Source organism: Protomyctophum bolini (assembly GCF_963924005.1).
Source record: "Protomyctophum bolini genome assembly, chromosome: 13".
In the NCBI taxonomy this organism is placed as follows: Eukaryota; Metazoa; Chordata; class Actinopteri; order Myctophiformes; family Myctophidae; genus Protomyctophum; species Protomyctophum bolini.
The window spans coordinates 10,661,878-10,674,811 of record NC_137874.1 but is presented as its reverse complement, the minus strand read 5'-3'; the positions used below and the strand labels follow the sequence as shown (position 1 = coordinate 10,674,811).

Sequence of the window (12,934 nt, the reverse complement as noted above, 5' to 3'; positions counted from 1 at the left end):
GAGTGGGTGACAATATTATCACACGGAAATATGAAATTACCTATAGGTTACATCGTGGAGGCAAATCTTTCCGGTGATAAAATGGCCACCAACGTAATCAAAAAGGTCTACCATTTTAAGGAACAAGATTCCTAGTATACAGGATCTCCTCACTGGTCAACAAAAACACCTTGAAGACACAGGAGCCCTAGTACAAGGTTTCTACGACTATGCATGCACCTTTTGGTACCACTGGACCTCAAAGGCCCTTAAGACTAGGCTCCAGACTTCCCAAAACACACTGGTCAGGTTACTACTTGGCCACACTCAGGGCCGGTTCTAGGCATTATTTTAATTGTTTTATGTATCCCTATCCCTTACATGGGCTACTGGCCACATGTGGCCGGGTGGCCCCCATCTAGCTTCTTAATTTTGATCTCAAAGTGCACCAGATTGAAGCATTTTAATGGCAAATCTACAGATTTTTCTGGACCTGGGGGGGCTTGCGGACCCACCCCCCGGCACACATAATATTATGTTGCTTGGGGCCACTAAAGGCCTAGAGCACTGGCCACACTCCTCGAACCCACCTCATCCCTGCCCACTTTGACACACTGGAATGGCTTTGGGTTGAGGACAGAGTATAGCATCTTGATTTATTTTTGTATTATTTACTATAGTCCTAATAAACCCCAGGACATTACATCTGGCCACAGAAGATCACAGGATCTACTGAATGTGAAGGTAGCCTACTGGGGGAAGGGAAATAAATCGCCATAATATTTTGTAAAAAAATACATATTTAGCCCCATGCTCGAATGCCCCCGCCCCCTGTCAAAAACTGCTAAAATCCCAAAACGAAAGAAAGCAGCAAATTAAAGACAATTAACACTCACCTTTTAGTTTCTCTAATAACAACCTAAAACACAAACCTTGGTTGAAAAAAAACTAAAGTTGTCCTTTAACAGTTTTGTTTTGAGTTGTGCTCATTCCGTTTTAACGCCAGCAGGTGGCGCTCATAATCCAGCCGTGGTGCTGCGTCTGCAACTGCACAGAGCAGAGCAGAGGAGGGGAGAGAGTCTCGCCCGTAGCCTCGACAGGTCTTCATGTCCCAGTCGGTTAAAGTGGGAGTAGGTGATCTAGGATAGGCTGGGAGTTTTGGTATTTGGGAACGGAGGAGCAGCGAGAGGCAGGCAGGCAGGAACAAAACCAAACCACCGAACCACTGAATGTGGGACAGGAAATCTGACGAGGACGGTACCTGTACGACGACGCAGACAGTCACACAGACACACAAAACATCGGTCAGTGGTTGTTGTTGCATTGATCAGAAGTCACGAATGACAAAGCCAGCCACGGTGGTGTGTGTAAACTTTCTTCTCTGTCCGGTTTGATCTCTTTGCAAAACAAACCCAGCCAGCCAGCGGCAGTGGGACTTTTCTTTGAGTGTTTTCGTTTCTGACCCGCGGAGGAGAGGCACAGAAGAGGAGGGCATCATGCCACGGAGGACCGTGCAAGATGTCACTGTGCAGGACGTACAGAAGCGCAGGAATCCCAACAAACACTACGTAAGTCAACAGTAGCCTACTATAGTTACACACAACACGTCGCAACTGATTTATAACATAACGTCGTCGTCAAGGCGGTGTCGCGCGCCGAAAGTAGCCCGAACCGATCTACAAAACTCCAAACAAGGCGTCGCAACGTTGTGACTTGTGAGCTTGCAGATCATCTGTCCATTTTCGGCATTATTCTTCTGTATTAAATCAAGTATTCTGGCGATATAAACTGTATAATTTCACCACCCGAGACACTACGGATATCATGTGTGGTTGTGTTTTTACCCATATAACTTGTTACTGTTTGTGTTCCTTTCTTTCCTGTGCTGCTGACCCGTCGGGTAAAAACAAAGGGAGTATCAAATTACAGCCTTCCAATACAGCTGTAAAATATCCATTCACACTTGTTTAGTACAGTAACGTTACAGTAACGTTACCATGCGTGCCTCAATGTCTTTTTGTTTTATGTTGATATTAAGATCATATTTCCAGGATTTAAACTTCACTTTTAAGTAGGCGAACCATGGTTTTCTGTTAAAATGTTCAATCAATCCAGTCATTAGTAGACCTTGTGGTCTTATGGTTAGTAATAACATGTGATTTAGGACAAAGGCCAGAACCATCCCCACATGTGACAGTTTCTGTCTGAGGTCATTTATGTAGTGTGTACACAAAACCTGGGAGAAGTATTTGCACAGGGAATAGCTTGCCGTTTTATTTTTCAGACAGCACGTGGCATGTACCAAAAACCACAGCAGGCAGGGACAGCATATGATATAATATTCAATTTAATTCGATTTCAGACCCATGCAGGGGGGATACATATAACACAATAAAAACAACACAATGGAAAGAAAATAACAGAATCAAAATAATAATAATCAAGGAACCCCATAACTCTGAGTGTTACTAAGGGTGTAACACAGCTGTAACACAGGTTCTAAAGTGCTTCTGACTGGTTGGAAAAGGCACACTGGTTAGTATGGGGGGGAGTATGCAGTATGATATTGCTGCAATCGCTCCATTAGAGGGGTGGCGGTGGCTCAGAGGTAGAGTGGCTGGATGGTAACCGCAAGGTTGCCAGTTTGAACCCGGGCTCCCCCAATCTATGTAAAGCACCTTGGATAAAGGCGCTATATAAATGCACCATTTACCACCACAATGTCTTTGACATAATCTCTGACACCTCAGGGCTTCTGTTGCGAATTAGTACCTTCATTGCAGCAGGAGAGGAAAGGAACAAGAGATAAAGTAGAATGTGGCTCTAGGCCGATGGAGGGGTGTTTTTCCCACCCAATTACAACAGCCCCTCCCTGTTGGATACAGTATGCACTATGCAGGGCTTGTGAGGGATTCAAGAATAGCCACGCAACTGAAAAACAAAAGAGGGCTATTCATCCTTGGCGAATGGTAAAACAGTAGGAGGAAAGTGTGGGTGATTTTGCCTGCGAAACTCAGATGGAAGTTGATTTTAAGCAGCAAACATGACATCATTTTGGTGTAGGAAGCAGCGAGGGCCGCTGCCAAAGGCATAGCAGGTGTAGGAGTTGGCTTTCATTGCCTTCACAATCTGTGAAGTTCCATGCATGGCGTCTGTCCTTCCTCACACCCGTGTGTGAAAATGATGACGGGGTGGATGTACTGGTCAACAGACCTCAATGCTGTGAGTGTTGGTTGAACGACAGAGGGTTCTAGAGGTCTCACCATGTCTCCTCCATCTGTCCCTGTGGAACCACCAGTAAACAAACACGGTTCAGTCCACGTTGGACTCTATCCCTACGGTCCTCTCTCCACCGTAGGGCAGTGTCCTTTTAACTAGTCAAGCATAAAATGTACCTGTAAAGGTAGATTTTCCCCAGAGTCTGTCTGGATTACACTGTGCACTTGCATACACAAATGCGGGCTGACCTTAAAACCTCTCTAAACACTTTACCTAGAGCCTTTGTAACCATGGAACAAATAATAAATCTTTGTTTTTCTCAACAATGACCTAATTTACATGCACATTCATAACCCGAAGGGAGGTTCTTTTCATAAGTCCTTTTGGGCTTCTAAATTGTATTCTTTTTTTCTCCCTCCTGTAATTAACATTTTTATGTGCTAATAAACAAACAAACAAAAGAAACCCTGGAGTTGCTCAGAACAAGCACCCAGGAGTTGCCTAGTACAGTCCTCTGAGGATTTAGACTTTTTTTTTGGATAGATAATACTCAGAACTCAGTTTGTACAAGGACTTTGTTTTGTCACTTAGTGCAGCAATTGAAGCCAAACAATTCCTAATAGTGCTTAAAATATAGGCTACATGGACAGGAATTGCACATGCATTCATTAATTGTCATTATACACTAACTTTGGTAGTAACTAGACAAGACAATAAACGTAGAATAATATAAAAATCACACCCGTGTAAAGTATCATCATAAATCATCCAATAAAAAATGTATATATAATATATAATGATTTAATTTGTCAACTTATGTTATTGCTGAATTAAAACAGTTGCACTGTGTTTAATGTTTGTGCTGACACAAAAAGCTGATTTGATTTGATTTTGACACATGACGTAAATTCTCCTTTCATAGTCAATGGCAAATGTGACATGAGTTGTGACGAAAAGCTGCCCCTCAAAAATCACATTTGTGTGAAGTGAGAGGCACTCTTATCATACATCATCATAACCTTGCATAGCCAGCCTTCATCTGCGATTGCAATGCATATTGCCCCAGGCAGGTTAAGTCTGGCCCCTCTCAATTGTGGGAGGACTTCATGGCCGACGAGACCGACAAGACTAATATCCACGCAGTGATATTAGTATCGCTATTATGTGCTCAGCCAATCAAATCATCACAAATGTCATTCCGGCCAATCACTTTTCTGCCTTCAATTCTCTGCCCTCACTTTTAAAATTGTATCCTTAATATGTACTTTCCTCAGCCAATCAAATCATCGCTATGGGGTGATCAAGCCAACCATTCATCATGTTTGTGTTCACACAAACAAGACAAAGCTGGGCATAAGAGGGGCTTGCGCCCCTCAATAGGTTTTGTATACGATATATATATATATATGCGATACGTTGTGAGCTATAGTAGATCGGCTATTTTCAGCATCCAACACTATTATATGACGGAGCATGAATTGGGCGCTAGCCTACAGTGGACGAAGCCGAGAGAGAGAGAGAGAGAGAGAGAGAGAGGCCAGAGAAGGTCTGGGATCCAGGCCAACAGAAGCATTCATCCAGACACAGCTACTCACCAGGGAGTTTCCGATCACCTCCCTGCCTCTCCTCATCTCCTCCTTTAACCCATTCTGACCGGGCACCCATTTTGGTGTTAGCATCATGTTATGCTTTAGCTATTGAAAAATAGCAGATCTACAAGCTCATATCGCGCCACCGAGTGGCGCGATACGAGCTTGTAGGTCTGCTATTTTTGAAAAATCGAAGAACGACTGACATTTTTAGAATCTGATCTCAGGTCAGAATGGGTTAATCAGACCAGTGTGTGTCCAGTGGAAACCTCGTATGAATCTGATCTCAGGTCAGAATGGGTTAGGGGGAAAAGAGCCAAGTGTTTGTTGGACTTGAAGCCTGGCCAACAGGCTGTGATGATTAGGCGAGATGACGACAGTATCGTAGATGCCTGCTTATTGACACCTTAATTAAAGTCTTTGATCCGTAGCCGATGTGGAGGAGGGACTGGTGGACAATCATACATTAGCCTACACGTATACACACGTACATACATATAAAACCCACTGACGTGTAACTTCAGTTAATGCTATACATTTCCCAAAGCTGGTCTTGGTTGCCCCCTGTAAAGCAATAAAACACGCCACTGCAGACCAGTCGAGTGTTCCAGTATATTGAAGTGACCAGGTATTATAATTTTAAGTAATTAAGTAATAATAGTAGATACGCTTTAGTCCTATAACCAGTGCTCTCAGGTGAGCAGGGAGGGAGTTACAGTTTGGGGGGGGGGGGGGCACAAGGCCCGGTTGTCCATGGTACGTACAGTAGGTTGGTCTTGGAGGTTTTGAGGAGGTTAGTGTTTGAAGAGTGGAGGTATGAGTCAAGGGTTGTGGGGAGACTTAATTCCTTAAGGTAGGAAGGAAGTTGCCGTGGATGTGCTGTTAACAGGGATATCTTGTAGTCGGTTCCGGGAAGAGACGGGAGGCCAGTGTCAAGCAAGGGCCTCGCCTCTGCCCAACAGGGTTGTCCCACGACGAGGCCCTTCTACCTTCTACTGGCTGAAGCGCGTTGGACTTCTCTTTACCTGCTTTTGGTTGCGTTTAATGATATTATTATTAATAATAATATATCTTGTAGTCGGTCCTGGAAGAGACGGAAAGCTATTATTATTATTATTATGGGATGCACGATAATTATTATAATAATTATACTAAGTTTTATAATTCATCCTATTCCTTTTCGGACATTTTTGGTGTATTGTTTTGTTTCAGTTTTGTTTTAATGTATTAATGTATTTGTTTTCAAATACACACACACACCCACGGGGGGGGGGGGCTTACTATTTTTAATAATCGATAATGGTGTTTTGTATTTGCATCTTTTATATACCAACATAAGCATTAACCACGCAAGCGTTATTTTAAACTTCAGTACATCATGCATTGTGAGCTTGTTGACACATTTTACATTGTTTATTTTTAGCTTTTGACATATTGAGTGACATGCATAAAATATTGATAAAATATAATTTGATTATTTATGAAATGATCAATTAGGATTAAAAATAATAATAATAATAATTGATTAAATCAATTGTAGTTGAATTAATCAGACAATAATATAACAGTTGCGTCATCCCTATATTATTGTTTCTAAAGAAGTGATGAAAATGTGCTGCCTTGGCATGGTGATTTCCTGTGTTGACGTAGGCCTACATGTTGTTGGAGTGGGAAGTGAAATCATAGACGTCCCTGTAGTATTCCTGGAAGCAGATGACTTGATGATGATAATGCAGATGACCGTCTGTGATGACAACCACCTGATTTTGTCAGAAACACTCTCCTTCTGCGTGCGGTTCCCATGCCACGGCCAATCCAAGTCACGTGCACTGTCAATTAAGAGCGACCGTGAGTCAGGGCCGAGGTCCCCGGGGGCTTTGGTTAGCGGATTCTTGCAGAAAATGCTAACATCCATTTGTGTCTCTTATCTGTGTTTCAGGTTTACATCATCAAAGTGTGCTGGAGCGATGGCAGCACAGAGATCATTTTCAGACGCTACAGCAAGTTTTTTGACTTGCAGGTGAGTGCTGTTGTTTTGTGTGTGTGCGCAGGATTTTAGTGGGAGTTTACAGAATCTATCGGCAAAGACACAGAACAGATAGCACCGTCTGTAACAGCTCAACATCCGAAGTAAACTCAGAGGCCCAGAGCTTTGTGACCAAGCAATCCCTCCACGTTCCACCCACAGATAATTATAGCGTGTGCCGAGCGGAGCCGGCAAATGCCCCGACAGAGTTAATAGAAAACAGTAATGAATGTGGATCTCTCTCTCCGATGACCACAGAAATGTCTGAATCAAGCTTCAACGTCAGACTGGTCACTCGTTGCACAAGGAGGAAATTTCATCAGAGTCCTAGTACCACTTCCTGCCCTCCCCCCTCTCTAGGCAAAAGTCGCTTCGTATTACCCCTGAGAACAACCTCTTTCTGGGAGCGTAAACTCAATTTAGGGGTAGCTCGCTGCCCACTCCAATTGGATCACTTTGATCAATTTGCTGCTTTTAATTGATCGGGATAACTGAATAGTCTGTGCCAGAGTAATGCAATACAGCACGTTGGTTACAGTATAATATTGATGTGTCCAGGATTTGCAAGGCTGTGAATTCAGTGTCAACACAAGAGACACACACTTTCTATTCCATTCCATTCATTTAAAACGGGAAAAGCTGCCAAGTAGTGTGCTAGAGATTAGCCCCTGTCGTTTTGAGATTTAGCACCTTCTCTGTCATTGCAGTCTCGTATGGATATGATTGGAATTCTTGATATTAGAGATAACATAATTGAATATTGTCAGATTGTTAAATGGAACGTGATACTGTGTCACGGCCAGCACAGAAACAGACTTACAAGGGAGACGATAAAAGGAAACATTCTAATGGAATAGATTGTTTTAATGTTTCACCTTTGACATTTGGGCGTTTTTCTCTTTCCTTGGCATTGATCTCAGTTGCCTAAACCGTAACCCCCTATGAAAGACGACAAAGGCGCATTTATGGCGAATAATGGTCTTTTATTAAACTCTTTCAATAACGGGTTATCGCAATTCATCATAACATCAACATAAGGGCGACTTTATGGTGTATCAACGATTGTTAATGGCCACTGGCCAGCCCAAGCCTATAGGATTGTGTATGGATGATGGAGCTCCATGCTCCACTTCATCAGAAGGAGTTGAACTTGCGGTTTGGTAGAGTCCGTTTCTCTGTACTAAAAACTGCACCACGTGGAAGTGTGTCATTATCAACAAAGACGCCACAGTGGCGAAAAGTATCCAGTGACCTCATGGAGAAGCTATCAGCCCAGTGGCATTTTGAAACACATTCAGCTGCTTCCTGCTAGGCTGCGGGTGGGCTCTCTCAACGGTGAGGGAGACGACGATAAGACCAGTTCGACTGAATACAGGCCGATCTCTTATCTGCCGTTATCTTCCGTTATCTTTTTGTTAGGTTTGGCATTACGGTATGAGGCCGCCATATGGCTGTTGTATTGCCGACTGGGAGAGAGATTCTTTGGGGGATGTTGTAAACATGGTGTCACCATTATGTTTCATGCTATGTTGTAAGATTAGTGACCGGCTCATCATGTTCTGTTCCTTAATTGGAATATTAATGACGTGACCTTTCAATATCATAATCAAAAACCTGACCAGAATAGTAAGAACAGCACTTTTATAAACACAGCTACAAGTTATTTGTAAACAAACAAGCACGTAATTCATGAGGAGATACAGCTTACTCGGTTTGCACTTGAAATCAACAGACTGTCTGAGTAGTTGATTCTAGCGTGCAGCTTTTGCAAGTTCCGTCGGATAACTCACGCATAGATTGAAACAAATAATGTATTTATATAATGTAAATACATGTGTGAATATTCTGTTTTATTTTGCCGTTCAGGCTCTGCTGCATTATTCTCCCTGATAAAAATACAATAATAACCCCCCCCCCCCCCCCCATGGGGGAACAGAACTATTAGCAGAGCCCACTGGTGATGCTGGGGTAACCCCAGCACCACCAGTGGGGTTTATTTATTTTTTATAAGTGGGTTTACAGTTGGAGCAAACGGGCGCATAGCTACAGTCCAGGGACACTGACCACAGGTGTGTTTAAATAACCTGCCAAATTGGTCAGCTAATTGCCGCACGACACATTCATTCGTACAGTCACCCACATAGACGTAGTAATGTGCATGTGTGAAACCTCTTGAGTGCATCTGCCTGAACTAGCTCGTATAGGCCACGCCAAGACAATATAAACAGAAATAGTAAATATACAGTATAGGGTAAGGCTATGGAACACACATGTTGGACTGTACATCTAAGATGATCCTTTTAAAACTTCTCAATGGAACTTTCAAGGCCAATTTTAGTCTGGACTGCAGGTCGTTCCACGACCAGGGGCCAAAGAAAGCGAGACATGTTTTACACCCATCAGATTTGAATGCTGGTACTACACAGTACACACCGTAGCCAGGCATTATTTTGATCTGAGGTTTAGACCATTTTAACCAAATTGAATTTGGAGCAAATGTAAGGAGGCAGATCACCAAGAATGGCCTTATGAATGAAAATATACCAATGATGCAGCCTGCGAGATGTTAGTATACAATATACTAACTAACCTTACTTCAACAGGGTAAAATAGATAGGAAACGGCAAGATACTAAAGGAATACTTTCTGGTAAAAGTGATTAGAGAACACAGTTTTTAAGGCTGTATTCTTCCATAAAGTTGTTCCAGAGCCTTGGAGCCCTGACAGCAAGAGGTTGGTTGGTGATATCTGAATCACCCAGCCTCGCACCAGCTCCCACCCCACCACATGTATCTTCCTTTGTCTCCCACACTCCTTCTCTGGTGTCCTTTTCCTCTTTAATCTTTTTGACGCACACCTCTCTCTCTCATTCTCTCACGCACATCCTCTCTTTATCATTGTATGTCATCTTCCAATATGCTTCTCCCTATGACAGAAATGTATGAAAGACTGGCTGCGAATTAAATCAAGCGAAGCACTCTGTCACCGCTCACACCTAAACCAGAGCCAGACGGATACATCGGTCTGGCTGATATATCAGCCATCATTTAACTTGTTTGACAACATTGGTATGTGCAATTATACAGCCGACTTGTCCAGAGTTCAAAAAGTGCAAAGAATAGATCTACACACCGACAACACGACACATTGTTACTGTAGTGTACATGTTGTGAGCTTGTAGAGCTAGTAGAAAAACAGCAGAGCTTGTTGAAAAACCATAAACAATCATATCCAAGTGTTTCAAATTGCATTATGTTATGCTTTAGCTATTTAAAAATAGCAGAACTACAAGCTCATAGCGCGCCACCGAGTGCCGCGCTACGAGCTTGTAGGTCTGCTATTTTTGAAAAATCGAAGAACGACTGACATAGAAACATCGCTTTTTCAGAAAACTGTCAGGATGTAGAAGACATTTTTAGAATCTGATCTCAGGTCAGAATGGGTTAATTGATTAGTGAACAGTAGAGATGGACAGGAAACGGGGAGAGAGAGAGATGGGGAGAGACATGCAGTAAAGATCGCCAGGATCAGGACTCGTCAGGTTGCATTAGACTAGAGCCTATAAGTGCCCGGACTGCTGGCCTAGTGGTCCAGGCACATGGGCTCTAATGCAATCCTATTTAGAACTTTGTTTGTGACAAATCCACAAATCTTTAATCTGTGGGTTTAGTTTAGTCTCCAAAATTGGGATCGGCATCAGACCCAAAACTCTGGTATCGGTCAAGGCTCTAACCTAAACAACTTCAGATCAGGACAGGAAATCTTACAGCATTCATCATGTCCTGTCCAGGTGGTCGACCGGGGGTAAACATCAGACTACAATGGATTCTTGGTCCATCACTGGCCACAGACTGGAGCCGATTCATTTTAGAAGGCATCATTCTATAGTCAGAAGTCCTCCCACCACCCCCTTCTCTCTCTCTCTCTCTTTCTTCACACACAACTATTTTTCACGCTGTGTGTACTTCACTTCCAACTGGGTGAGGCAAAAACCAAACCCTAGACCAGGTATTTCAATTGAGCAGCTAAGCTGTGCTCGACAGTCAGCAAGGCAACACAAGATGAAGACGGTGTCATTAGGTAACCATAGCCCTGATGCTAACTCGCATTCCTTGCGACTTTTAAAAGCAGTGGTTTTGTCATAATAGCTAGCCGGGTGACGCCTCCCCTTCCTCCTTGGATTAAAGTGTTTACTTGTTGATGAAGGTGATAAAAAACAATGCCATAGCATTAACACCACCACATCAAATACAGTCTTGGACCTGTATTTGGATGCGTTTACTTCTCTCTAATTATTGATATGCGTTTGTCTTGCATTACACATGCCCTGAGAGTCAATGCTACAAGTTAATAAAGCTGTGTTAACCTCAAGAGACCTCTTCTGGCATGGAAAGGCGCAGGAACAACATCTGTCTACCAGTGACGGAACATAAAAATACTCTCAACGTAAATGTCCTGTATTAAAAAGACATTCTTGCGTAAAAGTACAAAAGTATTGGCATCGAAATATACTTAAAATACCAAAGTAAAAATACTAAGCTTTTAAAAAAAGTGTAAAATAAATAAATACATTTAAAGAAAGTATACAGTAATAGTCAATTAAATGTAGTGGAGTGAAAAGTACAATATCTGCCTCTGAGATGCAGTGGAGAAGAAGTATGTTGAAAATGGAAATACTAAAAAAGTATTTCAAATGTGTACTCACTAAAGTACAGTACTTGAGTAAATGTACTTTAGTTAATTAGTTTCCACCACTGCTGTCTAGCCTACATTATGTGTGCAACTATGCATGCAGCCATGAAAACATGCAGAAACGTTGTGCAAGTCTTTCTGAGAACTAATCGGCAAACTGGAAATGAAGAAACGATAAATCATATCGTAAATCATCATGAAATGTTGTCTGTTTTGTGTCATCACGGCTAACCCAGCATCCGAATTCTTGGGAAAACCTTCCCAGAAAATGGCAGATCTACAAGCTTGGAGCTTGTGGATCGGATATTTTCAGCGAAGATATTTAAAGTAGCGCCAACATTTAAAAAAGAAAGTCACTAGCCCTGAGGGTCTATACTCTCCGGTCAGCAAAGTGCAGGTTTTAAGTGGTTAAAATGTCTTGCTAGTTAAGCAGTGGCCTGCTTAATGAAAAAGATGGAACCTGCGGAAAGTTTGCACTGGGGTCATTCTAGTGGCTTTTTAATTTCATTTCCATGCCACCAAGCACTGTTTCCATGCTGTACACGTGTCTCTGCACACCAGCTCAGCCTTAGCTTCTCCCATATGAATCCGACATTAAATAAAAATATGTTCTCTTATTGGATATTTTACTTACAATGAGATTACTGACATTACTTACATTTTGTGTCTGTGTGGAAGTGATCATATCAGATTCATCATACATCATTCATTCGATCAAATCATCGCTATAGTTCATACAAACACACACAGCTGGGCACAGGAGGGAATAGCGCCCCTCAAAAATAATAATAGAATAATCACTAGCCCTAGACCTAGTTGTGAATGCAGACCTTGGAGTACTGTGTAACGTTATATAAAATCCAAATATATTGCTGCAGTGCTTTGCCCCCCCAGAATCAAACAGCTGTCACATATTTTCCATGTGCAGTAATGCAGTAACAAAGCTTCATAAAAGACGGGGCGTATATGCTGTACAATTCCTTGCTGCGAGCACAGGGGGGCTGCCTGTTGTGAGTGCTTTGCAGTGAAAAATGTGCCCATTTGGCGCTAGTGCACAACAAGCTATATGCATTCGTGCAGTAAGCCTCATCTACATCAGTGCATTTGGTCTGGGAACAATTTCTTATAACATGTGCTCTCACTTAGAAACACGCTGAAAAGATATATATATATATATACTGTGATACAGCAGATAATAAATTAATGTTGTGAATATGAGCCGTTTGTGGGTTTGAGTGATGGACTTGCTTCTGGAACGCCTCTGAAACTAATGTGATAGTCCGAAAGAATCTTTAGTTTAGGAAATTGCAGCAGGAAACTGCTAGCAAAGATTGCCGTAATACAAGCCATTTCAATCTTGTATCTTTTAGTTTATAACCGTTGGGATTGGAAGTGGTTCTAGGCATCAACTCTTTCACAAAAACTTTCA

The 12,934-nt window shown here is 42.3% G+C and overlaps 1 protein-coding gene across 3 annotated transcripts in view; it reads left to right on the top strand.

Moving 5' to 3' along the window:
• The first annotated feature begins 1,101 nt into the window (after positions 1 to 1,101).
• sh3pxd2b (SH3 and PX domains 2B) overlaps positions 1,102 to 12,934 on the top strand; it is a 70,206-nt gene continuing 58,373 nt past the window's right edge. For all 3 annotated transcript variants that reach the window (XM_080780315.1, XM_080780316.1, XM_080780314.1), the window contains exons 1-2: positions 1,102 to 1,547; positions 6,727 to 6,807. In XM_080780315.1, coding sequence (XP_080636441.1) covers positions 1,476 to 1,547; positions 6,727 to 6,807 — 153 coding nt within the window. In that variant the 5' untranslated portion in view covers positions 1,102 to 1,475. The remainder of the gene's footprint in view (positions 1,548 to 6,726; positions 6,808 to 12,934) is intronic.